This window comes from Penicillium odoratum, assembly GCF_028828045.1.
Source record: "Penicillium odoratum strain IBT 22623 chromosome Unknown utg000005l_segment0_segment0, whole genome shotgun sequence".
NCBI lineage: Eukaryota > Fungi > Ascomycota > Eurotiomycetes > Eurotiales > Aspergillaceae > Penicillium > Penicillium odoratum.
In genome coordinates this window covers 1,461,843-1,485,186 of record NW_026643147.1, presented here as the reverse complement: position 1 = coordinate 1,485,186, position 23,344 = coordinate 1,461,843, and the positions used below count along the sequence as shown (strand labels likewise).

At 48.4% G+C, this 23,344-nt stretch overlaps 8 protein-coding genes across 8 annotated transcripts; 3 read left to right on the top strand and 5 right to left on the bottom strand.

The window, feature by feature from the left end:
* Positions 1-231: 231 nt before the first annotated feature.
* N7520_006106 (uncharacterized protein) lies at positions 232-3,766 on the bottom strand (the record flags this gene model as incomplete). Its single annotated transcript, XM_057140040.1, has 9 exons — positions 232-634; positions 686-1,471; positions 1,524-1,623; positions 1,673-3,119; positions 3,176-3,275; positions 3,328-3,445; positions 3,493-3,515; positions 3,566-3,581; positions 3,643-3,766. The coding sequence occupies 9 exons, from the start codon at positions 3,764-3,766 to the stop codon at positions 232-234; spliced, it is 3,117 nt and encodes a 1,038-aa protein (XP_056994046.1).
* Positions 3,767-5,526: 1,760 nt separating this feature from the next.
* Positions 5,527-6,102, top strand: N7520_006105 (uncharacterized protein; the record flags this gene model as incomplete). Its single annotated transcript, XM_057140039.1, has 1 exon — positions 5,527-6,102. One exon carries the CDS (start codon positions 5,527-5,529, stop codon positions 6,100-6,102), a length of 576 nt encoding a protein of 191 aa, XP_056994045.1.
* A 994-nt stretch (positions 6,103-7,096) lies between these two features.
* Positions 7,097-7,663, bottom strand: N7520_006104 (uncharacterized protein; the record flags this gene model as incomplete). The annotated part of the gene is made up of 1 exon (XM_057140038.1): positions 7,097-7,663. One exon carries the CDS (start codon positions 7,661-7,663, stop codon positions 7,097-7,099), a length of 567 nt encoding a protein of 188 aa, XP_056994044.1.
* A 679-nt stretch (positions 7,664-8,342) lies between these two features.
* On the top strand, positions 8,343-10,246 carry N7520_006103 (uncharacterized protein; the record flags this gene model as incomplete). Its single annotated transcript, XM_057140037.1, has 3 exons — positions 8,343-9,077; positions 9,131-9,754; positions 9,815-10,246. 3 exons carry the CDS (start codon positions 8,343-8,345, stop codon positions 10,244-10,246), a joined length of 1,791 nt encoding a protein of 596 aa, XP_056994043.1.
* Positions 10,247-10,690: 444 nt separating this feature from the next.
* Positions 10,691-14,576, bottom strand: N7520_006102 (uncharacterized protein; the record flags this gene model as incomplete). Its single annotated transcript, XM_057140036.1, has 2 exons — positions 10,691-11,631; positions 11,681-14,576. The coding sequence occupies 2 exons, from the start codon at positions 14,574-14,576 to the stop codon at positions 10,691-10,693; spliced, it is 3,837 nt and encodes a 1,278-aa protein (XP_056994042.1).
* A 3,191-nt stretch (positions 14,577-17,767) lies between these two features.
* Positions 17,768-19,249, bottom strand: N7520_006101 (glycoside hydrolase family 76 protein; the record flags this gene model as incomplete). The annotated part of the gene is made up of 3 exons (XM_057140035.1): positions 17,768-18,337; positions 18,387-19,090; positions 19,144-19,249. The coding sequence occupies 3 exons, from the start codon at positions 19,247-19,249 to the stop codon at positions 17,768-17,770; spliced, it is 1,380 nt and encodes a 459-aa protein (XP_056994041.1).
* Positions 19,250-19,963: 714 nt separating this feature from the next.
* Positions 19,964-21,139, bottom strand: N7520_006100 (branched-chain amino acid aminotransferase; the record flags this gene model as incomplete). The annotated part of the gene is made up of 2 exons (XM_057140034.1): positions 19,964-21,030; positions 21,079-21,139. 2 exons carry the CDS (start codon positions 21,137-21,139, stop codon positions 19,964-19,966), a joined length of 1,128 nt encoding a protein of 375 aa, XP_056994040.1.
* Positions 21,140-22,107: 968 nt separating this feature from the next.
* On the top strand, positions 22,108-22,986 carry N7520_006099 (uncharacterized protein; the record flags this gene model as incomplete). Its single annotated transcript, XM_057140033.1, has 1 exon — positions 22,108-22,986. One exon carries the CDS (start codon positions 22,108-22,110, stop codon positions 22,984-22,986), a length of 879 nt encoding a protein of 292 aa, XP_056994039.1.
* Positions 22,987-23,344: the final 358 nt, after the last annotated feature.

The window sequence follows — 23,344 nt, the reverse complement described above, 5'->3', positions numbered from 1 at the left end:
GTCACTCTAAGACGATGGTGGTTGTAGATATTCCCAGATTCAAACATTGAAAAAGTAACTCATAAAGCTCCCTCGAAGATAAGGCGTAAATGCAAACATTGTTTATTCTGATGAGGAAATGCTTAACTCTGATATCTTAGATGACATCTATTAATTGTAGGCCGTGCCAGCGTAACAACATAACAAAGAAACAGTTTAATCCATAATCTAAATGCCAGATGTGTGACCAAATCAGTGGTCTGCATCTCCATTCTCCCTCTCGGCCTGCGTCTCAAGCTCATCCTCGTAAGTCGCAATCGACGCAGAGCTGCGCACACGTTGCAGCTGGCTTTCCACGTAGTTGTTGATGTGCTCCTCACGTTCACCATCCCCGTTTGTGCTATCGTAACGGCTGGCGGGGCTATTGAGCTCTTCGTCGTCTAGAATAGATGAAGGGGCAGGGGTGGCATCGCCGGCGATGGTCGAATGGAAGTCACTGCGGTTTCCAATAGACCGGTTTGTAGAAGAGCGGCGGACGGATGGTCTTCTGGAGCCGATACCACGACCACGTCCGGAGCGCGAGAAGATATCATCAAAGTAGTGGGAGGCGGCGGCGAAGGGACCACGTGGAGTCTGGGGGAGACGGCAGTTGATACTAGGAACAGTTAGTTAGTGGATTCCAGAGGTAGAAAGGATTTGGACTTGCCCTGTATCGTGGATGATCTTTGCGATCAATCCTGTCCAGCCACACTGGTGGGAGGTACCCAGACCGCGACCGGTATCACCGTCAAAGAACTCGTTGAACCACATGTAGTCCTTCCAGTGCTCATCGAAATCAAGAATATCGTTCTGGCCATTGCAAGCACGGCGACCCTCGTCATTCCGAGCAAAGAGATGCTGCATCCGGTGCTGGAGCTCCTCAGCTACATGTCCGAGGTGCATGTATTCACCAGAACCAGTGGGGCACTCTACTTTGAACGAGTCGCCGTAGAACATGTAGAAGCGGAGCAGAGACTCGACCAGGAGGAAGTTGACGCACAGCCAGATCGGTCCACGCCAGTTGCTGTTGCCACCGAACAGGCCGCTGTCTGAATCGCCAGGAACGTATCCAACCTTGAAAGTCTCACCATTCACGTCCATCGAATAGGGGTTTTCCTCGTGGTATTTGGACATCGATCGAATGCCGTGCTTGGCCAAGAACTCGGTCTCATCGAGCATTCGCTTCAGAATCTTCTCGAGGCGGTCCTTGCTGACAAGTGCCAAGAGGAGTCGGTCATCCTTGCCTCGGCGCTTGATACTGGCAATGTTGCGCTCTGCCACATCTGCCTTGTTCTCGACAAACCATTCCAGTCGTCGTTTGAATGAGGGGAACTTGTTGATCAACTCCGGCTCAAGGGTGAGAACGCCGTATAGAGGAATCAAGCCCACCAAAGAACGGATGGGCAACTGTTGGGTCCAGGGTCCGCCGTAGGAGATGGCGTCATAGTAGAAGCTGCGTTACTTAGCTTTTATACTCATTAAAAGACCTGCATATCAAAGCTCACCTATCTTCCTCGTTCCACAGGGACTGAATTTTGTCCTCGCCATTGCGGAAGGTCATCGCATCACTGATGAGGATAAAATGTTCGAAAAACTTGGATGCAACTATTGTTTGTTAGAGTTTGACCCCAGATGCTTGAATGGAAATACTCACTATCTTCGTAAATTCTCCGGTGCTTGGCCAGCTCCAGGGCAATGTTGAGCATGCACAGGCAATAGAAAGCCATCCAACCTGTGCTATCGGCCTGCTCAAGTACACCACCTGTTGGCAGCGGCTCAGATCGGTTGAACAGTCCAATGTTATCGAGACCCAAGAAACCGCCCTCGAAAACATTCTTGCCATCGGAGTCCTTGCGGTTGACCCACCAGGTGAAGTTCAGAAGCAGCTTCTGGAAAACGCGCTCGAGGAAATCCAGATCCTGACGTCCATACATCTTGCGTTCAATCTTGAAAGTGCGGAAAACAGCCCATGCGTGTACCGGTGGATTGACATCACCAAAGTTCCACTCGTAGGCAGGGAGTTGGCCATTGGGATGCATGTACCATTCACGAGTCATGAGATCAAGCTGCTTCTTGGCAAAATCGGGGTCCATCATTGCGAGAGGGATACAGTGGAATGCGGTATCCCATGCAGCGAAGAACGGATACTCCCACGAGTCTGGCATCGACAGGATATCATCGATGTACAGGTGGCGCCACTGTTCATTGCGAATGCCCTTTCGACCTGGTGGCGGGGGGATTTCAGCCGGGTCACCATTACTCCACTGATCATAAATGAAGTTGTAGTATTGTTTACACCACATCATGCCTGAGAAAGCCTGGCGCTGAATGTTCCGGAGATCGTCACTCATGGGGAGCGGACTGATGTTGTGGTAGAAGTCATCCGCCTCAAGACGACGCGCCTCAATCACGTTGTCCAGCTCCTCTTCATCCACAAAGTCGTTCTTCTTCAGGGATACACGGAACCGAACGACGGCACACTCGCCGGGGGGAACCTCATCGCCGTCGTCAAATGCATACCAGGCCGCGAGCTTCGTGCCCTCCTTGGCTGGATTGACGGCATCTTTCTCCTCGTCGACGATGTAACGGTGAAAGGCATCCTTCACGTAGGGCTGATCATTCTTGGTTCCCCAGAGTTTTTCATTGTTGGTTTCGTTTTCTGTGAAGAGCAACTCTGGCTGGATATCGTCATCTCCATCGCCCATCGGGGGAGATGGTGCGAAGCAGGCATAGCGCTCGCCGAGCTTCTCATGTTTGGACTTGGCGACTCGCGGGCCATCCTCCTTGATTATCGGCTTGGCACCTTGCTTCTCATAGCCCCAAGACCAGGTGTTCCGGAACCAGACCTGAGGAACGATGTGCAAGGGAGCCGGGTCTGGACCACGGTTGTACGCGATAACGCGGAAAATCAGCTCTTCCTCATTATCAGCTTCCTTGGCAGTCTCAATGAAAATGTCCCAGTACCGGTTGTCCTTGAACGCATCGGTGTCAAGGATTTGGTATTCTGGCTCCAACCGCGATCGCTTTGCGTTCTCCTCGACCAGCTGCTCGTAGGGAAACTTGTTCTGGGGGTATTTGTATAGAAACTTCATATACGAATGCTGATAGAAGAATCATGTTAGAATAAACACCAGTGGTTAGCTCGGAATTCTCCTACCGTTGGAGTATTATCCACATGGAAATGCGCCTCCTTCACACTCTCACCGTGGTTACCTTGTGGGTTGGACAGACCGAAGAGACGCTCCTTGAGGAACTCACTATGTTGGATGTTAGCATTTAGTCAGTGGGTTGTTTTTCCGACCGACTTACTCTTTCTTATTCCAAAAGGAAAATGCAATGTTCTGAATTCCATGGGTATCGGAGACACCAGCAATTCCATCTTCACCCCACCGAAAGGTGCGCGATCGGGCATGGTCATGGGAAAAGTCTGAAGTAATTAGCCGCAGTTTGCTCATGCGACGTATGCTAACTTACAGCTCCAAGCATCACCGTTATCACTGGGAATGTTAGCTTATTTGGCTCATAGAGAGGATCCTAATTGACTTACGAATAATCCTCACGCACTGAATCGCGACGATAAGATGATTAGCACACCCCACACCCCACATTCCCGATCGGACTTACCGGTCGCCCATTGTCGCTCTGCCACATAAGGACCCCATCGCTTCCAGTAGCGAGTTCGCTCGCGATCCTCCTTCAAACGCTTCTCCTCCTCGGAGAGGTACTCTTGCTTGTCAATCAGCACCATGGTGAGCCCGGCAATTCCAGAGAGATCAGTCTCGATATTTAATGGAATCCGAGTTAAACCAGGTCAGGGCAAGATGAGCTTGATATGGATCAGAAAAGAAGGGGAAAGGCGAAGAAAGGAAAGATGATAAAGTAGGGAAAGAAGAATCGGGGAGGGGCAGCAGGTTTTACTCCGCAGGGAGCTGTCACTACCAGCTAAAGGGAATGACGGCACCAGTGGAGTCGCCCGTTATATTGTAAGCGTTTGATTGGTCAAGCCACAAAGTCCATTGGAATCTCGACTGAATATTCTGCTTATCTTGACTGAAGCAGGGAACTGGATCGGCGCGAAAAAAAAAAAAAGTCAATTCTTAGGAAATTTAGAGTATAGAAAGGAAAAACCAGGCGATTCCTTGGTTAGAACGACTGAATTTGTGCCAACATTTTGATAGGAAAAGGTTCCCCATAGATAGATATTATGTGACAATATGTGCGTATCACATATTAGCACTGTACGACATCATCAGACCCTTGTGGTGAATCTATAATTAAACTTGCCCTAAATCCTTATAACTAAAGAGTCCACGGGTCTACGCCATTAAGCCCTGTTTGGCCATTGAACTTCCCAGGAACTTAATTGACTAGTCCTATACGGGTAAGTACATGTGTACATGTACTTGTACCTTGTCGTGACATATTATCGATAATTCAGCTGCTCTTTTACAAGCCGCTAGCAAGATCTACATATGACAGATCAAGGACATATTAATAACAATCATTTTACAGTTCAGATCAAGGTGATGTAAGTCAATTTTTATTACGATGTTCCTTGTATAGTTTGTTCGAAATAACGCGTACCTAAGTACTCTCCTTGTATGGTTCTCGCACTGGCCCTCATCAATTGATAGATCCTCGGCCAACGAGACTCCATCGATCAATTTGTATACGGAACCTCCAGACCGTCCAATCGACTAGACATTATACTTCGAGACGGAGCATCAGCTTTAGTACCATTGTTCTTATATCCATTTCGAGTCTAGTACTCTCACTCCGATTCATTTCGAGTTTCGGAGTCCCAGACTCATGTGAATATACATGCCTGCATTTTTTCCCATTTCCTTTCTTTCTTCATCGTCCTTCGCCAGGAGATCATCAAATCAAGCCAAAGAACCAAATCAAAGAATTCTTTCTATACTAAAGCTTCCAAAAAGTTTCATCTCAGGCCCCGACCCTTTTAACCTCAAAAAAAAAACCGAAAACAACTTTGAGCATTATCAATCCCAAGTCTCATTACAGTCTTTGCCCATTCCCTCATCATCCAACACTCTTCCCAAGTTACCGTCAAAATCAAAAAAAATCACATATTCCACCGACATACCCCTGGGGTTCTAGCAAGCAAGCGGGCGCGGGCTATAAGTTACTTGAAGTGATTGAGCTTGTAGGGGGCCAGGTCTATTCTTGAGAAATCCATTCTGCGCGCGAACTTTGATTTAAACAGCCGAAAAGGGTTAAAACTGCGAATATTGTTTTTTGTCATTGGAAATCAAAGAAAGAAGAACATTTTGGGAACCTCTGAAGTCGAAACTTAGCGCTTGCTTGTTAATGAAAGGCCACCCTTGCTTGTATTACCCCAGGCTGGACAGTCAACGGAATCACAACAACGTTCGTCATCAAGGTGTAATGTCTCCCAGAAGTCAATTCGAGCATTCCACCAGCGGACACCCCCGTTACCAAGGATCCAGAAATGGGCATGGTCACGGCGACGGAGGTCTCGTTCATCCTATGGCCAATGGCCCGAGACCGATAAGGAACTATGGAAATATTTGGACTCAAGAAAACAATCCCCTGAATCGCCAGGGCAAAGACGAGAATCGAAACAATGGCCAGTACCGGAGCGGTCAGACCAGCGGGCAGTATCGCAACGCGCAGTACCACAACAGTCAGAGCAGTGGTCAGTGCAATGGTCAGAACAACGGGCAGTACCGCAACGTGCAGTACCATAACAGTCAGTACCGCAAGATTCAGTACCACAACGGTCAGAGCAACGATGACCAGTACTGCAACGGCCAGAACAACGGTCAGTACCGCAATATGCATCACCAAAACGGTCAGAAAAACGGCCAGAACAATCGTGGGCAACGTTATGTCCAGGGAAATTGTCCGCCCAACAAGCCGATGACTGGGAGAGTGAACAGGAATGTGCAGAAGATTGTGAACCGCCCTTTACGGCCTTCTGGCAGACGTGTTGAAGAATTGAAACGTCTCAATTGGGTTTTTGACGCAGATGGGGATGTGAGAATGGCCGAGGCCCCTTCTCTCGAGGAATGTTATCTGGTTGACTTGGATTCGTACCTGTGATCCAACGTTTGTATACATAGTCAGCATCAATGTATGTATTTCATACTTACATGTATGATCTTTCATCAAAATGTTTTCAAAAATTCCTTTTCCTGGGCTCAAATTTCATGCAAGCGTAGAAGAATGTAAATCCTATAGAAGAGGCTTTTCGCTGCGCATTTCGCGCGGCGCCCAGAACAACAAATTCTTACTACATTATATCTATTATACTATATACCTACTCAGTCTCCTACCCAGCCATTTTCCTATGTACCATATCTCTATGTATCTTCTATGTCGATCAAATATTCTCAGGGCTCCCCAAAACAACAAGCAGTGAATCGATAATTAAAGGAAAGAAAAATTCGGGGTTATGCTATTCGGACATATCCAAAGAGCCCGCGTTGTACCCAAGTAGTAGAGGGGTCTTGACAGACATCGCCGGTCATCTGGAGTAGAGAAGCATGACATTCAGATTGATTCAGATGCAGCAGACCAATACTATGTCAAATGAATCTTTCTGCCGTAAAGCTCAAGATCCATCTCAGGCCTTGAGCCTTCTAAAAATTGAAAACTTCAAAACAACTTTTGAGCATCATTCATTCTAAGTCTTGTATCAGCTCACTTCATTAATTACCATTAATCATGAGTTTTCAACTTAATCTATAGTACTATCTCAATCTTTCTATGCTAAATGTATAATTTGCATCTTCGGCCCTAAGCCTTCTAAACTTCTCAACCAAAGAAAAGCTCACTTTTGCGTTAATATCAAACTTAAGTCTTATATTAGCGATAGTCTTTACCTATCGCCCCGGTTAAGTATAATCTTCCAATACTGTCTGTTAAGCACCATCAATCCTAAGTCTTATTTTAACCAACGCCGTTCATTAAGCACTATAAATTACAAGTCTCAACCCAATCAACACCGTCTAAATATTCAAGCACCATAATATACAAGTCTCAACTCAGCCAACAGTTCAGACGTCTTTGCCCATCGCCTATGAGCAGATTTTCCTCAATCATCATCCTCCTCTTCCTCCTGCTTCTTCCCCCAGCTCCACACATCCCAAACATACTCAGAGATCAAATCTCCATAACCCTTCCCTTCCTCAAGAGCCTTCTGCTCCTCCTGCCGACGTCTCTCTAACCATCCCTCCTTCTCCCCACCCAACCAGACCCGCTGCGCAAGACCCTGCTCCTGCTGCTTCTGCAATGCCTTCCACTTCTCCAACTCATCAGCTGGCATACCACCCTCACGCAACTGAGCCTCTCGGGCCGCTCGCAAGCGCATCTGGACCTCCTGCGCGCGCTCAGAGGGTAACTCGTTCAAGATACGTGGACGAGCGATGCGGGCTTCCATGCGCTCGACGATGCTGCGCCCGGTGTGTTCGCGGGTGACGTGATTTGCGGAAAAGGCAAATGCACCCACTAGGAGGACGGTGAGGTGGTCTAGTTTGCGAGGTGGGAGGGCGATTAAGAGTGGTGAAGCGATGAGGAAGGTGTAGGCAGTGTAGTTTTTGAATTTTTCGAAATCGGCTTGTCGCTGGAGTTGCGTTTCTATTTGGGGCGGTTGGGTAGACATTTTGAGAAATATGGGGTGTGGATAAACACACTGCCCAGTTGAGTTGTGTAGATCGGGTTTCAGCTAGCAGGGAAGCTGGTTTGATTCGTTCTTGTTGATTGGAATACAAGATCGCGATTCCAAATAAATTACGGCGGGGCAGACATTCCAGTGACGCATGTCATGTGATTACCGTATTTGGGGGCGGAGAGTCGTAAGCTCCTGGCAATATGCATAATATGAGGGATAAAGGGGCGTTTTGGGGGCCGACAATACATGGATTTAAGTGGATAAATTGGGTCAAACTAAAGACTTGGCTAGTGTTTATCGACCTATCATGTGTAGAAGACGAAGCCATTTCGGTTCGGGAGTTGGGGGCGGATTCTGATACTCCTGTGATCCAATCAGAAGGCTCCATCATAGCCAACAGCAAAAAAGCGTAAGTGGGCCTTAGCGCTTAATCCTTGTAAAAGGCTTGTCTCGTTTCAGCGAGATTTGCAGATCACCATCGTGATACCGTAGATTAGCATCCTGGTGTCCTGATCTGGTAAGCTGAGTGGGACGGAGGGGTAATGAGGGGAGGGGGCCGGGCTGAAAATAGACCTATAGCCCCAGGTCTATATAAGAAATGGCAAACACCCAAACAGAAAGGATCTAGTTCCCTGCAATCATTTTCTTCCAAAACGATTACGGCCCCAAAATGGGCGGAATTTCAAGACTGGTCGGCGCGGGCATCGGCTTCACTTCTGAAGCCATCCATGCAGCTCGAAACCGTAACAAAGACAAAGACTCTGGTTCGGAGGTGGCATCTAGCTCTGCCTCTGTCTCTGCCTCTACCCCTCGCGGTCTCCCTTCTGATGCCTCTACTTTCCCTACCACGGAAAATGTTAGTCGCCAAGAATCGAGAGACTTGAGCGCCGAAGAAGAACTTCCCGCCTACTCACCTGGCGATAGGCCGCAGAACACATCCGATGGCGATGAGAAGAATAGGGACCTCCATGAGGTAGACCAGGACTCGGATGACATGTATGGCGAGTCTGTCTACAGACACGACACTAATCGTGAAGACGGTGGAGATGAGGAAGCCTGGCAGCTCGACGAAATGGCCGACGCTTTGCCGACATACAATGAAGTGGAAGGTCAACCGGGATCCCTTTCTAGAAGCAACACCGACAACGACCCTGATACAATCCGTGAGGGTGATTCTGAAGATACCAAAGAGAAGAAGATAGAGCGTATGGTTCGCAACATCGTGGCAATGGCTGGACCACCTGGACCGAAGACACGACTCCCATATCCTGTGATTATCCCCCAGCGCAGACCTGGCTCAAAGAAGCGTGGATTCGTCAATGCTTATGCTCCTATCTTGGAACAAACTGGTATCAGTCAAGAAGTGTTCATAAAGTTCATCAACGACTTTAACAAAGCGACTCTGGTTAGTAACCACAACTTCCGTCTTTATGTTATTAGGGCTAACTCAAATTTTAGGCAGATTTGTGGATCCGGGTCATCGTTGTCACAGCCAGCATCGCTGGCTGGGGCTACATGTGGCAAGTGTCGGTGGCTGCCATCGCCGTTCAAACCGTTTTTGAAACAGTCGCGCAATTTCAAAATCGCAAGCGCACGACCAATTTCCTCGACAAGATCAACGAAGAATTATTCATTCCTCGCGGTCAATATTGCTTAATCATGAAATTCAAGGATCAGCCCGACAAGCCAAAGAAGAACGCCTCCAAGGAGCCAGCGGACGCACTTGGTGACGTGTTCAGTATGGAACAGGTTAGAGCTGATGGAACACAAGTAGAACCTGCTAGCCCCAACCCCGCTGGCACTGGTCCCTCGGAATTTGATGCAGCCCGAACAATCTCCAAGTATACCCATACGGAGAACCATCCCGATATGCCTGCGTGGAAGCAGCGCATGAAGGGGTACAGATTCCAGAGTGGCGAGACTCATGGTGATCTGGCGCTTCCAGAGTCCGCACCTCTGATCTATCCCCGTATCGACAAGGCAGCACAGCGCGAAGCGGAGGGCAAAGCACCCAAGACCAGCTTCCAAAATTCGAGAACCTGGGCTAGCGATTACTGGGATAGAAGAAGACAAATGTTCTTCGTAAGTATCACCTTATTTTGAACTTGACAAGGTCAAAGGATACCTGCTAACAAGAAACAGGAAGCTGAGCACAAGGGTTCTGGTCTGGCTGTTCCCGAGGAAAAGCGAAGTGGGTTTACCTCTCGCTACAACGACCCCAACCACGCCGCGAATAATGGAAATCTCATCTCGGCCCTGACTGGTGGCTTGGTCAAGCCTGGTCCGAGTATGTTTGAGAAAGCTACCAATAAAATGAGGGAACGGGAAAATAGAAAGCGCGCCTCTCAGGGTCTACCCCCAGTTGAGACTGAGACGTTGAAGGAGAAGATTGCACGAAAGAAGAAAGAGACTGGAAGCAGAATTCGAATTCTTCGGGAGGATGTCATGTATCTCATGATTGTCAACATGCCTACCCCCGAGGAGTTGGAAGAGTCAGTCGCCCGGGCGAGATACATGATGGAGCAAGAGCAGCAGCAGAAGCAGAAGAAGAAGCAGAAGCCGCAGGAGATCTAGATAAATTTTCCGTTACTTTTGGGATTGGGGACGTTTTGCAACATTTGGATGATACATTGAAATTACGCCTTTACTTGAGATGGTTTAAATTTATTTCTCTCTATTTATTTGAATGGACAACCCGAATCTGACGTAGATATATCAAGACTTCGGTTGTTCAACCTCTATCTACCCTGCAATACCATGGTCGTATTTGAAAGTGCAGGGTCGGAGTGTAGGCCATAGACCCCTCTCTTTCTCTCAGTCTCTATGTACTCAGTTTAATATAGCGGCGGGTAATATCATAATAATCTTAGACATTGTATTCTGAGTATGAATATCCTGTGGGGAGGATTGAACAAAAGAAATCAAGCCATGGGCACATCGCTAAGAGCAGGACTAAAACACATAATAATTTCGTGATGAAAAGGAAGTTTACAAGGGTATGGCACAAATGGCACTACTTTAGGCCCAACGCCAACCTGAATCCTGGGTACCCTGCTGCTTCATGACCGACATGAGCAACCGGTTCTTCCCATTATTGCGTCCCCGAGGTACAAATGGATTACGATCCGCCTTCTTCTTTTGTTGTTGAAGGAGCTGCTCGGCAGCTTGGACATTGATTCCTTCACCGGTGTCGGTGATCTTGAGAGCCCACTTAACGTCGTCTTCGAGGAAACCGAGTTCGTTCACCATTCGGGAAATTGCTCGGTCAACTGGGTCTTGGACTTGGGATTGGAAGGGGGCGGTAGGGATGAACGAGCCTGAGAGAGGGGGGCTGCGGAAAGGTGTCTTTGGCTCGAAGGTGGGGATTTGGTTTGTACCGAGTACGTAGTTCGCGCCTGGTTGGGTGGGTGTGCCTGGTGCATATTTTGGTGTCCCTGGGGGAGGAGGGCTACGGCTTCCGGTTGATGTTGATGACCGGTCAAAGGTGAGAGGGGGAACGGGTGGTACAGTGGGCGGTTCGATGACAATTCTTGCGAAACTGCCTTCGAGACTGTGGAGGATCGTGCTGTATGTTGACATGGGTCGCTCGGTTGCGAAGGAGTCACCGCCCGGCTGGTTCCTGCCCTCGCGACGTTGAACTCGAATCTCTTGTGAAAAGACCTGCCGACGCTCGCTATCTTCACCACGGGTTGTCACCTCATTCGATGGTAGCTCACAGGGGCTATCGGCCGAGCCTGAGGGTAGACTGAAAGAATATCGGTCCCGGTCTTCGTACACACGTGATACTGCTTCCTTCATGAACGATGATCGAGTGGTCTGCCCACCCGTCAGTTCCCACTTGGTGAGGCCGACCGCTCTTGCACGTTCGAAGGTGATAGCTGTGGTTTCCGTGGGGTTGATTGAGCTGACCGTCAAGACTGCGGACAAGCCTAGTGTGAGAACATAGGATGTCCATTCCTCTAATGAATTATTAGCCTGCTTCCTACGCCTTATCAGTATTTCACTTACCGAGAACAGTCTCCTCACGGACTGGGTCATCCTTGGGTACATCGATGCCATTGAAAATACCGACATTGCGAGCCTCGATACACTTGGCGTGAAGGGGCTGGACCAAAACACCAAGGCAAGTCCAGATCTCTGTCATGTCATACAGCTCTCTCTGTGTGAGGCCGTTGTAGTTGCCCTGAGCAAATCCCTCGGGTGGCTCGAACAGAACGTTGTTAATGCCGAAAGGCTCGGTCATGGATGATGATGAACCATTGTTTTTCCGGGCCCTCACTCCTCCTCTCAGCCAATCCACTTGGCCTTGAAGGTCGTTTTCCCGGCCTTTGCCGCTACCAAAGATGCGGCAGAATGTCCAAATTCGCCAGAATGCATTATCAACCTCCTCAGCCCGCTGATCATCCAATCCAGCCAAGCCACGCACAGTATCCCGGCGCATGAAAGGGGCGCATCGCATCAGAATCATGGATTTCAATTGAGCCAAGGTATAAATATCTTGGGCATAACGATCCAGGTAGAGAGACGGGGTGTACTCGGGCACCTGGGAGTACGGATCCAAGACGAGTTGCCACTCAGTGGTCCATGGAGGACTCATTTCCCGGAGCTCCCATGCAGGTCGCGACATTTGATAGAGTGCACTTTTGATGATCGGCAGCTCACGTTTTTTGAACACGCGATAGAATCGCTTGTTCACCAGGACAAAGTTGAAGAGATCGTCAAGCGAAGTGATCCTCTCCATGATCATCTCAACAATTGAGTCTACGATCTCAGTCAAGGGGAAGTTTACCTTGAACTGAACAGCGGTTGCAGACCTTTGCGCCATGATTGATTCTGGGGATATTGGTCCCGCAGCAAGTTCATAGACTTGTTCTGGCGGGAAATACACACTGCTCGCTTTTGAAGTGGAAATAAAAGCTGAGTGCCTCATTGAATAGGCTCTGGAAACCACCATCTTTTCGTCTCTTATCGGTCGATGCATGGTGAATGAAGGAATGACTTCTTTGGCATCTCTTGTATCGTCCTGCCACGACTGCGCTGGGGTCAAAACAGATCGCTGTGCAGGGGCGAGCTGCTCAAACACGCTTGTGAAGCCCAAGCTGTCAGTCTGCAGGGAGGAAGATTTGGAGTTTGCGGGGTTCCCCGTGACAACCTGCGAGTCAGGAGCAAACTGCTCGAGCAGAGTCTTGAAGCCTAGGTTATCGGTTTGCAGACGAGGCAATTGAAGCAGGAGATCGTGACGATGAGACAATGGATCTTCCTCATCGAGCAGTTTTTCCAAGTTGGGATCGGACTGCGAAAGGTGACAGGACAAACGTGTTTTGTCATTCGAGTTGGCATGATCGGCCTGTGGGTCCACCGAGGTCTCCGACCGTGAACTCAAGGTACTCAATCTGTGCTGGTCCGCGCGTGTCGGAAGTTGTTTCCGGCTGAACGTTGCCCTGGAGATAGAGAAAGACTTTTTCAATTTCAGAAGATCGCCTTTCCCCTCATTAGGTTTGGAGTTTCCACCCCAGCGACTCTTCGACTCGTCCTTGACCTTGGGATTCTTGGCCTTGTTTGATTCGATGGAGTCCTTGGATCGGTTATACTTGTGACCCTTTTTCCCGGACACGGAGTTATCCCGTTTAAAGCTTACACTCCCAGACTCCTTCAGAGAGTAAGGTTTCTGGGATGGAGGCAGGGGTGCGGGCCGCGCCGCCACCAAGTCACCATTGTTGCGACTGATTTGAAGTGGGCCTTCCAACACTAATCTTCTCTTCATTCCGTCCAAACTTAATTCAATTTCCATTTCATCCGCATCTTGTTGCCAAGTTGACACATGTCGACGATTTCGATTTTGACGATTTGGTGAGTTGCTACCTCGACGACGACTATCCCGATGTCCACATGTTCGGCATCGGTGAGGTTGATGATTGCGACTTGCATAAGCCGAGTGGGGTATACTATCATGCTGAGTACAGTCTGTGCAGTGTGGCGCAGAACGACGGTGAGGAGTTGACGGTGAGCGGGAATGGCTCGAACTAGGTTCAATGAGTGGCGCGAGAGGCAAGGGCTTATTCCTAATATCACGGAAATTCGATTTCTTCGAGGCAGTCGAATTGTATCTGGTTGGTACTGGCTTGACACTTGAGAATCTCTCCTCATCAAAAACTCCCGCCTGGACGGGTGAGTAATTAGATGAGTCTGTGGTCATTCTATACCGGTTTTTCTTTGGAAAACTTGCATCAAAACTCGCCATGGAAGTTTGTCGGCTATAGTCAGATGATGCAGGTGTATTTAACTTCTCATCTGGAGTGTTGGACCCCAAAACCTGGCTAAGGTTATCCCCCGAGTTGCGATAAAGGCTCTTTACTCGCGCCTGGATCTCTTTTTCAACTCGTGAGCGACCTGTCTTCGGTTTCGAAGTTGTGTCCAGACCTTCGGGGGCCATCACCGCAAAGTTACTCTCAAGTTCTGGAAAGAAGCGAGCCAGAACCTTACTTGAGTGATCGGCAGGTCGCTCTTCAGAGATAGGGGAGATGTCAGATTCGTCGTCCGAGCCCAGTGGTGAGTCCAAGTCAATAATAGTGCGCAGAGACCGAGGTGGGGAGACTGGACGAGTGTCCACGTCGCCCTTCCACGGTCGGCTCTTAGACACATCCATGTCGATCCACTCATCGGACTTTCCTCCCGAATCGTCGATTACGACTGGCCTATGAGTCGCCAGTTCGAGGATTAACGGTACTTCTGTCCCCTCTTCGGCCCCGGATACGCTGCCGCGGATGGCTTTGATCCTTGGCAACTGGATTTTCTTTCCAGTTTCGAGGCTTAGTGGCGGTGGACGGAGTGTCTTCACTGCTTTGTTTTTTGTGGGAGAATTCTCGCTTGGTCGAATATACGGGAATGTGACCGGCGAGACCATCTTTGATGTTCCGGTCAACTTTAGGTGTCGCTCCGACTAACCCTGGAGCATCGCCCGTAGATCTACCTCTATCATTAGATGTTAGTCTGTCATGTCTTAAATGTCATATTATCAGGTCTTCTCTCGATCTCTATCCTCTCGAGTCAAACTGAGTGAAATCGAGTGAAATCGAATAGTAGATTCTTCACCTACCGGCGCTCCGGGACCGATGATCTCGAGTGTGGATTCGTGGTTGCAATGGATTCTTTGGTTGTCGAAACTGGCTTACTGAACAAAGAACTCGATTATTGATAGGAGAGACAGTGGCTTGTTTGTAGGATGTTAACAAAGAAAGGGTGAAGAAGGTTCGAAAATGATCCTGGGAGCAAGCGTTTTTTGTCTTAGGGGAGGGGGGAAGTTGGTTGGGGGCTAATCATGCAGTACCTGCACTTGCACATACGCTGATATCATTGGAAATAAGCTGCGCTCTTCAGATTAAACGGGCCCACTTTCTGCGTGTCACTGAATACAAAAATACCATACGCCAGGTTCAATACCAACATTTGAACATGTTGGGGGCCGGAATCTTCCCTTTTGAGTAGCACCCTTTGCATGCACTTTTTGACCTACTGTTGGATCTATTTCTAGTTGCAAATTTGGTTAACTTGCATGAGTAGTACTTGCATTGTAGTCTTGATGCAAATTGAATCACATCTGGTACATTTCTACGGGTATCGACACATTATTTGATCTGCATGCCGATATACTTACCAGGGTTACATCCCATTCATTTAACACGTATGAAATGTATGTAAGATTCAAAATACCAAATCAAAAATATACCTCTAGCGCCACAAACGAAGGGCCATGTGCACCATGTGGTTTGTGAGCCTGGGGTTGACAGATTGCCTACTTGAGATCTTTCCTAGTTGAGTTGATCTGAATAACTATTTTACTCCGCAGTAGAGGGAGTGAGTCTGAAACATTATGGACTGTGACTCTCTGCACAGGACACGGCCCCCAACTGATACGGATCAATTCGCCACTAGTACCGCCCATACTCGGGAATCCACAAAAATGCGCGAATCCACCACTTAAACTGCGGGGTCATGGGGAGCCGTGCCGGTAAGTGGAACTTCCAGGGTCTTCATCTTATCCGTCATACTCAAATGAGAAATTTACCCGTTCCTGGGTCAGATGTGAGAACTGTTCAACCTTGGGTTCATGATTTACCTGATCTGCGATCTCTGACATCTCGATCTCACACAATGCCTACTCCACCAGTAGTTTCAAGTCCGAACAGTAAATGCCCCCAAGCACGGACAGTTTCATCTCAACGCTTGACCTAGACAGGATTCCCTACCTAAAAAGGCAACCTTACCTAGAAAGGAACCCCAAGCTAAAAGGAACCAAGGCCCTGTCTTTGCGAACTTTATTGGACCACTGAATGTCTTCGAGAACATCTATACAATCCATATATTCATAGATCAGACTAAGGTGCTATGTATAGATAGGGGCGGGAACTTGCCGCGCAGTCCATAAATCTCCGACCGGCCGAAATAACCTCAAAAATCATGCATGGATATCAAATGCAAATAAGCACTAGTCACCATAAGGACCCCGTCAAATATGAGGAAGGAACATAGTTCTCACTATTCAACGTTGCTTTGCTCCGATAGTCAGAATCCAATCCCCCACCCATCGAGACCGGACAAATGTATTCGCCATCCTAGGTTTCAATCCAGGGGCGACGGGCTAGATTCATGTGGCAAAGCGGAAGGATTCCCACGAGATATAGCATCGGCTTTTACTAGTAAGTTTGGGCCCGGGGTGGATATGCAACCTTATGCATCCTCTCCCGTACATAGAGTGAGAAATCTATACGTACTAAGGCTTATAATTCGATATCTCGTATTTCGGAAATGATCAGTTGTTTCATGCACATGTGCTCAACTGTTTCATATCGCAGTCGTCAATCTACTATAGTTCGTTTCAGATCAGTCGCGCAGGATCTCATAATTCAACTAGAGTCTACCGGACTTCGAATACTCCGCATCAATTACTAAGAAGCATAGTTCCCTAACTAGTTCCTGCGCTCGTGAGCATAGCTCACTCCATCCATCATGTACTGATCTATATAAATATAGAATGCCTGTGCAACAGGTTATTCGTACGAATAAAAATACTCCTAAATCCAATCCATGGATCCTTTGCGGACTCTAACTTGGTCCGCTTAAGAGATCCACCAAGCCCCGAGGCTGTATCTCTTAGAACCTTGTTGTGACCCTCATAAATGAAAGCCTTTGAAGCATGCAATATTCATCGAGATTATATAGTCAATCTCTTACTATTTTAAGCAAATCGTGCAAGCTACAACAATAACATGGTTCTGACTCTACATTGCGCCGATTATATCTCATCTAGGAATAGCTCGAAAAGAGATCACTTCACGGCCCTGGGGGCCAAAACCAACATTTGGTGTATGCCCCACCCTCTGGAAAGCTTTAAGCGATACGCATAGCCGCGCAGTATACTTTTCTTTAGTCTCTAGCTATATCTCTTCAAATTGCTTTCCGTGTCGCTAGGTAACATATTGTAAAAGGTTTGCGAACGGGTCCTAGGGACAGCACTAGTAACCCCTATTTACATATCCTTCCGACCTCATATAACCTCGGCTCTTTTTCCGGATCTGGAGAAGAATCAGGTACCCTCGGGCCTCTCAGATACGGGTCTCATTCATTCCTTTTTGTTTGGTTGGATCAGAGGAAACCCGTTATTTGGGCGCGAAACCGAAGGTAGTCGAATCGCAATTGCACATCCCATAGGGCTGGAAAATCATATACTAGATGACATCATCGTTCGTATATTCGATTATTATTTACTCTGGTATTGGTCTGTTGAGACCGCGATATTACCCTCAAGTGTTGAGGTCGGGGTTTTATTTGTCAGAATAACGGAACTTCGGTTGGGACCAACAAACAGGTACTTTGTAAGGCTCCCCGGCTACTCGGTAGTATGATTTGATCGAAATTAATATCCATTGTTACCAACTGAGTACATTTGAATGCGACGGTTATATACAAAGTTCGGGGGCAGCCCAAGACGTCAATTAATCGCACAACGCCCAAGGAAAGTCCTGAGAATATGAAAAACAAAGATAAAAACGAAACCGTTAGAGAACAGACTAACCGTTGAAGAAAGGAAATGGACAATCAATCCCAAATAAGCCACCCTGCAGACCCTCCAAGAGTGATCATCATCATAGCAGTCAAGATACCAGCCCCAGCTCGATCGGCAGTAGTAATGCGGTAGGACAGCGCATCAGGCGTAGGCTGGGGAGGTTTTCCACCCGCACTAGGATCTCCCTTACTAGTACCTCCATCATTGCTAGTGACCGGGGCAGCAACCTTCGTAATGAGGTTCGCCTGGATCACCTCGAGGGCCGCCATCTGCTGACCAAAGTCAATGGTGGTGTCCCACTTTTTCTCTGTCCATTTAAGGCCACAGGTAACGCCATCCGGTCCACCATTGCAGGCCTGTGCAGCTGCTTGCCCCGAGGCTTTGAGCTTTGGCATGATCAGGTCGTAGCTGAAAGGGGCCAACTGCGTGGTTGCTGCCATCCAGCGGGCGAGATAACCTTTGAAGGATCGTTGATCGACCATGCAGGTATTGACTGTCTCGCAGGCTCGTTCGAACATGACATCCTTAGGGTTGTCGGAGAAGAAAACGGATGAGGATTCGAGAATTTTCTCAACACGGGTTTTCCATTTGGGATCCGAAGTCTGTCGGTCAATTAGATTTGCATGGGTTCAAGAAAGAACGTAAACTTACCACATTCCACATGTTCGCCGCACCGAGGAGAAAAACACCGTTGTTATAGGTCCACTCGATCTCATTGATATCGGTGCAATTGCTCAAATCGCTTGCGCCATCCCAGAAATGATAGTCGGGCGTCATGAATCCAACCTCCTCGGTCCAGTCCCAGGCTTTATCGGCCCACTCCTGATATGTCGTGTTTCCGGTGTACTTCGCAAGACGTGCAGCCAAGTTGAAAAATCCACCAGTAGAAATTGTGTTCTTGTAAGTGTATCCGTTATTCCACGTGAAGATCTGCCACCGCAGTCCTCCTCCACAAGTAGAGTCATCCCAACGAGGTGCTTGTGTGTTAAACGTTGCTTGGGCCATCGCTAGCCACCCCATCTTATCAGAAGGGGGGTTAGGAAAATTTCGCTCCGCAGCCGACATAGCTGCAAATCCCCAGAACGCTTGGTCATCATTGCCTTCCGTTTTACTTTGATTGTTAGGCATAAAGGCACCCGTATCGCCTGCTTGCCACAGCAAGCCCTGTATGGTTATGTCGTTCCATGTGTCATCCCCCGTATAAAACCAGTAGTCGATCAATGAGTTGAACATAGCACCAGCCTCCCACCAGTAGTATGGATCTGGCAAGTTTCCCGGGTTGTCGCCTGGCTTATTTCCGTGGTAGTAGGCCATCATGTTCGTAGCTACTTGTTTTGCGGCCTTCTTGATAGAATCTGTGAGGGCATTAATGGTTGGACAGAGGTTAGTTCCATTTCCATGCACTTACCGGCACTTTCGATATCCATTTCGACGGCTCGAACTGTTGACGCTCCCATAAGAGCGACAGTTAATATTCTCGCCCATGAGGGCTGAGAAGCGCCGAACATGCGCATCGAGACGTTATAATGCGATAAGTTTTTCAGTCACTCAGGGCAAGTCACTAGAGTCTGTGGCGTTTCCTAATGGCAGTTCAAAATCAACACGCAGCACAGCTATCATGCACCTCCGAACAACCTCTCAACGAAAGGTTAGAAAATTGAAGGGAAATCCCGCGGAGACAAAGACGACCATACGTAACATCCACGTCTGGCCCACAATATGGACCTTGTGGATCACAAGTCACATTCCTAAAACAATGGGGATGCCGGCATGGTAACAAGGCTTATCCCTCGGATCACCTCCCGCCCTGACCCAGGAGCGGGCAATAGGTACCATTATTGAACCGCATGGGGATTTATTATCTCGATTAATCGTCAATTGCACCCGAAAGCAGGCCTGGGTCAATTGAGGTGTGATTCTAGAGCTGTCATTGTATCGTCCTTTCCATGGTTCTGATCTACGGTGGGGGTGGAATGCGGGCAGGGGTTTACAAGCGTGACATTTAATCGATAAGAGGACACTATCGGGAACGTCCATATTTTAAAGCCAATTGATTCTGAGAACTAAAGAACAAAAGATGTTGAACGTGGCTCGCGACCGCAAACGAATCCAGTGCAACGCCGCATTCCAGTGTTGTCACGTCTATCCCTTTCCGGAAGGGATGAACTGGACCCTTCACTCAAAACATTTCTACTTGCATGGAATTTAGGGAACTGTCATCGAGATACTCAAGGCACGTTTGCTCCACTGAATTCCGTCTTTTCAGTGCTGCTATCTTCGATCCATCCCTTCGGAGGAGCTTGCACTTCAAAATTCCATCCAAATGTATCATCCTTCTTCCCAGCCTGGATTCCACGTAGGTTCTGTAGAAGTCTTACACAGACCTCACCACCCTCGTTGTTTTCTCCAGAACGGTATTCAAACTTGGCCCCCTTGGACCGCATCGTAATGCTTCGCACCGGCACCAGGGCAGCCGCTGTCCCCGCTGCAACGACCTCATCAAATTCAGCGAGTTCGTCAAAGGTAACCCGACGCTTCTCCACACGGAAGCCTAGCTTTCGCGCAATATCGCCAATAGATGCGGCAGTGACCGAATCGATAGCATTTGGACTATTGGGGTGAACAATTGTAACATCCGCACCGCTGCCCTTGACTCCGATAAAAGCCGATGTAGAAAATTCGTCAATCTCGCTTCGCGTTGCACTGTCAAGGTGAAGCGTGATGCCAAACCCTTCATTGCGCGCGCGATCACTGTGACGTAATACAGGGGCATAATTACCCCCAACCTTGGCTGCGCCTGTCCCGTGGGGAGCAGATCGATCAAAGTCTTCCAGGATCAGAGCATCGACTGCACTAGCCCCATGGTAAACGCCGGTCGGCATGACAAACACTGCGAACGTATATCCATCCGGTGGACTCAAGCCCAGCTGCGCGGAAGACCCGAACAGTAACGGACGAATGTACATGGCAGCATTGGATTTATGAGGCGGGACGAACTCGGCATTGGCTGCTACGGCTAAATGAACGGCCTCGAGGAATAGCTCTTCAGGAACAGGTGGGATGGAGACGACCTCGGCGGAATATTGCATCCGCTTTGCATTGCGTTCCGGTCGGAAGATAGTTATTTTGTTATCTCCTGCATGGCGGAATGCCTTGAGTCCCTCGTAGACTTGCTGGCCATAGTTCAGGCCGGGCGCCATACCGTGGACCGTCAGAAAGGGCGAAGAAACGAATCGGGGGGCAGACCACTTGCCCGAGCCCGACTTAGAAAAGTGGCATTCAACATGGCCATTGACTATGGCTGTTTAGCAGGTGGCTTTGGAATGATCTGGAGATATCTTACCGTCACGGACTTTGAAGCCAATGTCTTTCCAGTCGAGAGCGGCAGGTGGTGGAGGGAACATGGTGGAGTTTGGGGGATCTGCGGGACCTGCGGGGTACAGTGGGTTTTATACTCGAATGTTCTTGGTGACACAACGACTTTGGTTGCCCGATTTTAAACTTCGGTCAGCCCCGGTGTCATCAATTCACCGCTCCTTCTTGACAGATCTGACACCCATGCATCTACTAGCCCACTTACCTTCGTCAATCAATGACATTGACATGAAATAGGCATAAGAAATATTTTTAAATCACTTCACTACAGAGTAACGCTGACACTAGGAAAGGATTTGACTTGAATTGGTACACTCCAACCTTGGAAGATTTAACGGCCCCGGGATGAACAATAGGTAAGCTCAGGAAGTCAAAGGAACCAGCAATTGAGTGCTTAGAACAGTGGAACATATAATGATATGTATGTGCATACATTATACCACAGGAGAAAAGACAAGCAAAACTACCTAAGATATTTGGGAATGACTTAGAAACGACATAATTATTGAGTTATTGAGACCTCTTACATATGAAAAGCTTCAACTTTTCCGAAATATGTACGTCGATGTATGGGTGCCTATGTATGGGTGCCTGATGCCTGATTATCCAGGCATAAAAACGCTAACTTTCGTTTTTCGTTCATGCCTTACGTTCTAGGCCACAAACCTTTGAGAGCTCAGTGGGACCACCTTGACCTAAGTCCTGAACTTGGTGAAATGTCTCACTTGACATCTGCAAATGCATCTTTCAACTTGATAAGCTTGGGAGGACCTTGTTAATCAACCACTCACTGTAAAAGGGTTACCCTTCAGGGCTCTTTTCCGAAAATACTTCACACCTACACAGCTTACACACTCCCCTGTGGATAAGCTGTCCCCCAGTTTAACCCCGGGTTTATCGCCGATTCCCTCGCTCCGCCCAATTTTCCTCGGTCAATTGGTGAAATTCACCATCTACAATCCTCTCTAACCCGATCCTTGATCCATATCCTCAAACCATGGATCCTCCACGAAATCGAAAGCAGCGTCGCGCCGCGGCTGCTGAGTCTGCCCCCACCGAGTCCGACATTCCCCTCGCGCTTCCGCCACGCGGCGATTCATCAAAACCCAAAGGACAGAAAACACTATATGATATTATTGACGAGCGTCAAAATGAGCTTCGCGGCAAGCAAACAGGCTCAAAACCTATATCGGCATCGGAAAGGAAAACAAGGCAGTCCGCCCAGTCAACGGGAACCCGCTTCGTGACCGTGGATGCGTCCGGAGCTATTGTGGACACCGGAGGCGATGATATTGCGAAGAGCATCGGAAAGAAGACCAAGAACAACAATGAAGACGATTTCGAGATCGACCAGCCCCTTCCACCCTTCCTCGATACCCTTTTGCTCTCTATCCCCCTCACAACCCTCCATCTCACCCTCGACTACATGGCTGCGTACATGTACGCCCAATCCACAGACGTTCCACTCTTGATAAAATCCGCAATCATCAAAACCTTCCCACTGCTCACATTCCTCGTTCACTTTGCCCACGGCCACGTCGTCTCCTTTCGACTTCCACGATGGAGCTTTCTGAATCCGCAGCCTGTTTCCGTCCTCCCACTCACACAAGACAAATTTAACCTGTCATTCCTACGGCGCTTGATCCTACCTCCGACTCTTAGAACGATTTTCTACCTACCTCTCGCGGCGATGCTGGGTGCGCATCTTATTACCATTACGAACGAAGACCCATACTACGCTGTGATGCAGAAGGCGCCTGCGTATGGGACGGTGTGGATCTGGTGTATACTCGAAATGGCATTTGGGCCAGCGGTTCTGGGAGCACTGGGACCGCTTATATGGGGCGTTTGGTGGATGGGTTATGGCATTGTCTGAATATAAATTACGCACATGAGTGGGCACCACTGTGATACAGTCTCGAATAGTCTTTTTAGGCGTGTGAATATAGACACCATTCGGTAGGAACGAACTTGTAGGATCATTTCCTCTTGCGATACAATTTCCAGGTCAAGTCAACGTCTCATCCGCGGACTAGAAAATGGAAAAGCGATATTGAGGCTCAATACAACTTTTTGGATGGAAACATGCGTCATTACCCAAATTGAAGTAAATCATCCCATCTACCAATCAGCCTCGTTGAAACGCCGAATCATTACCCCACCTTCCCAGGATAAATGACCCGACACAATATTTATTTTTAGCTTCTTTATCTGCAGGAGATTAAACGGGGACC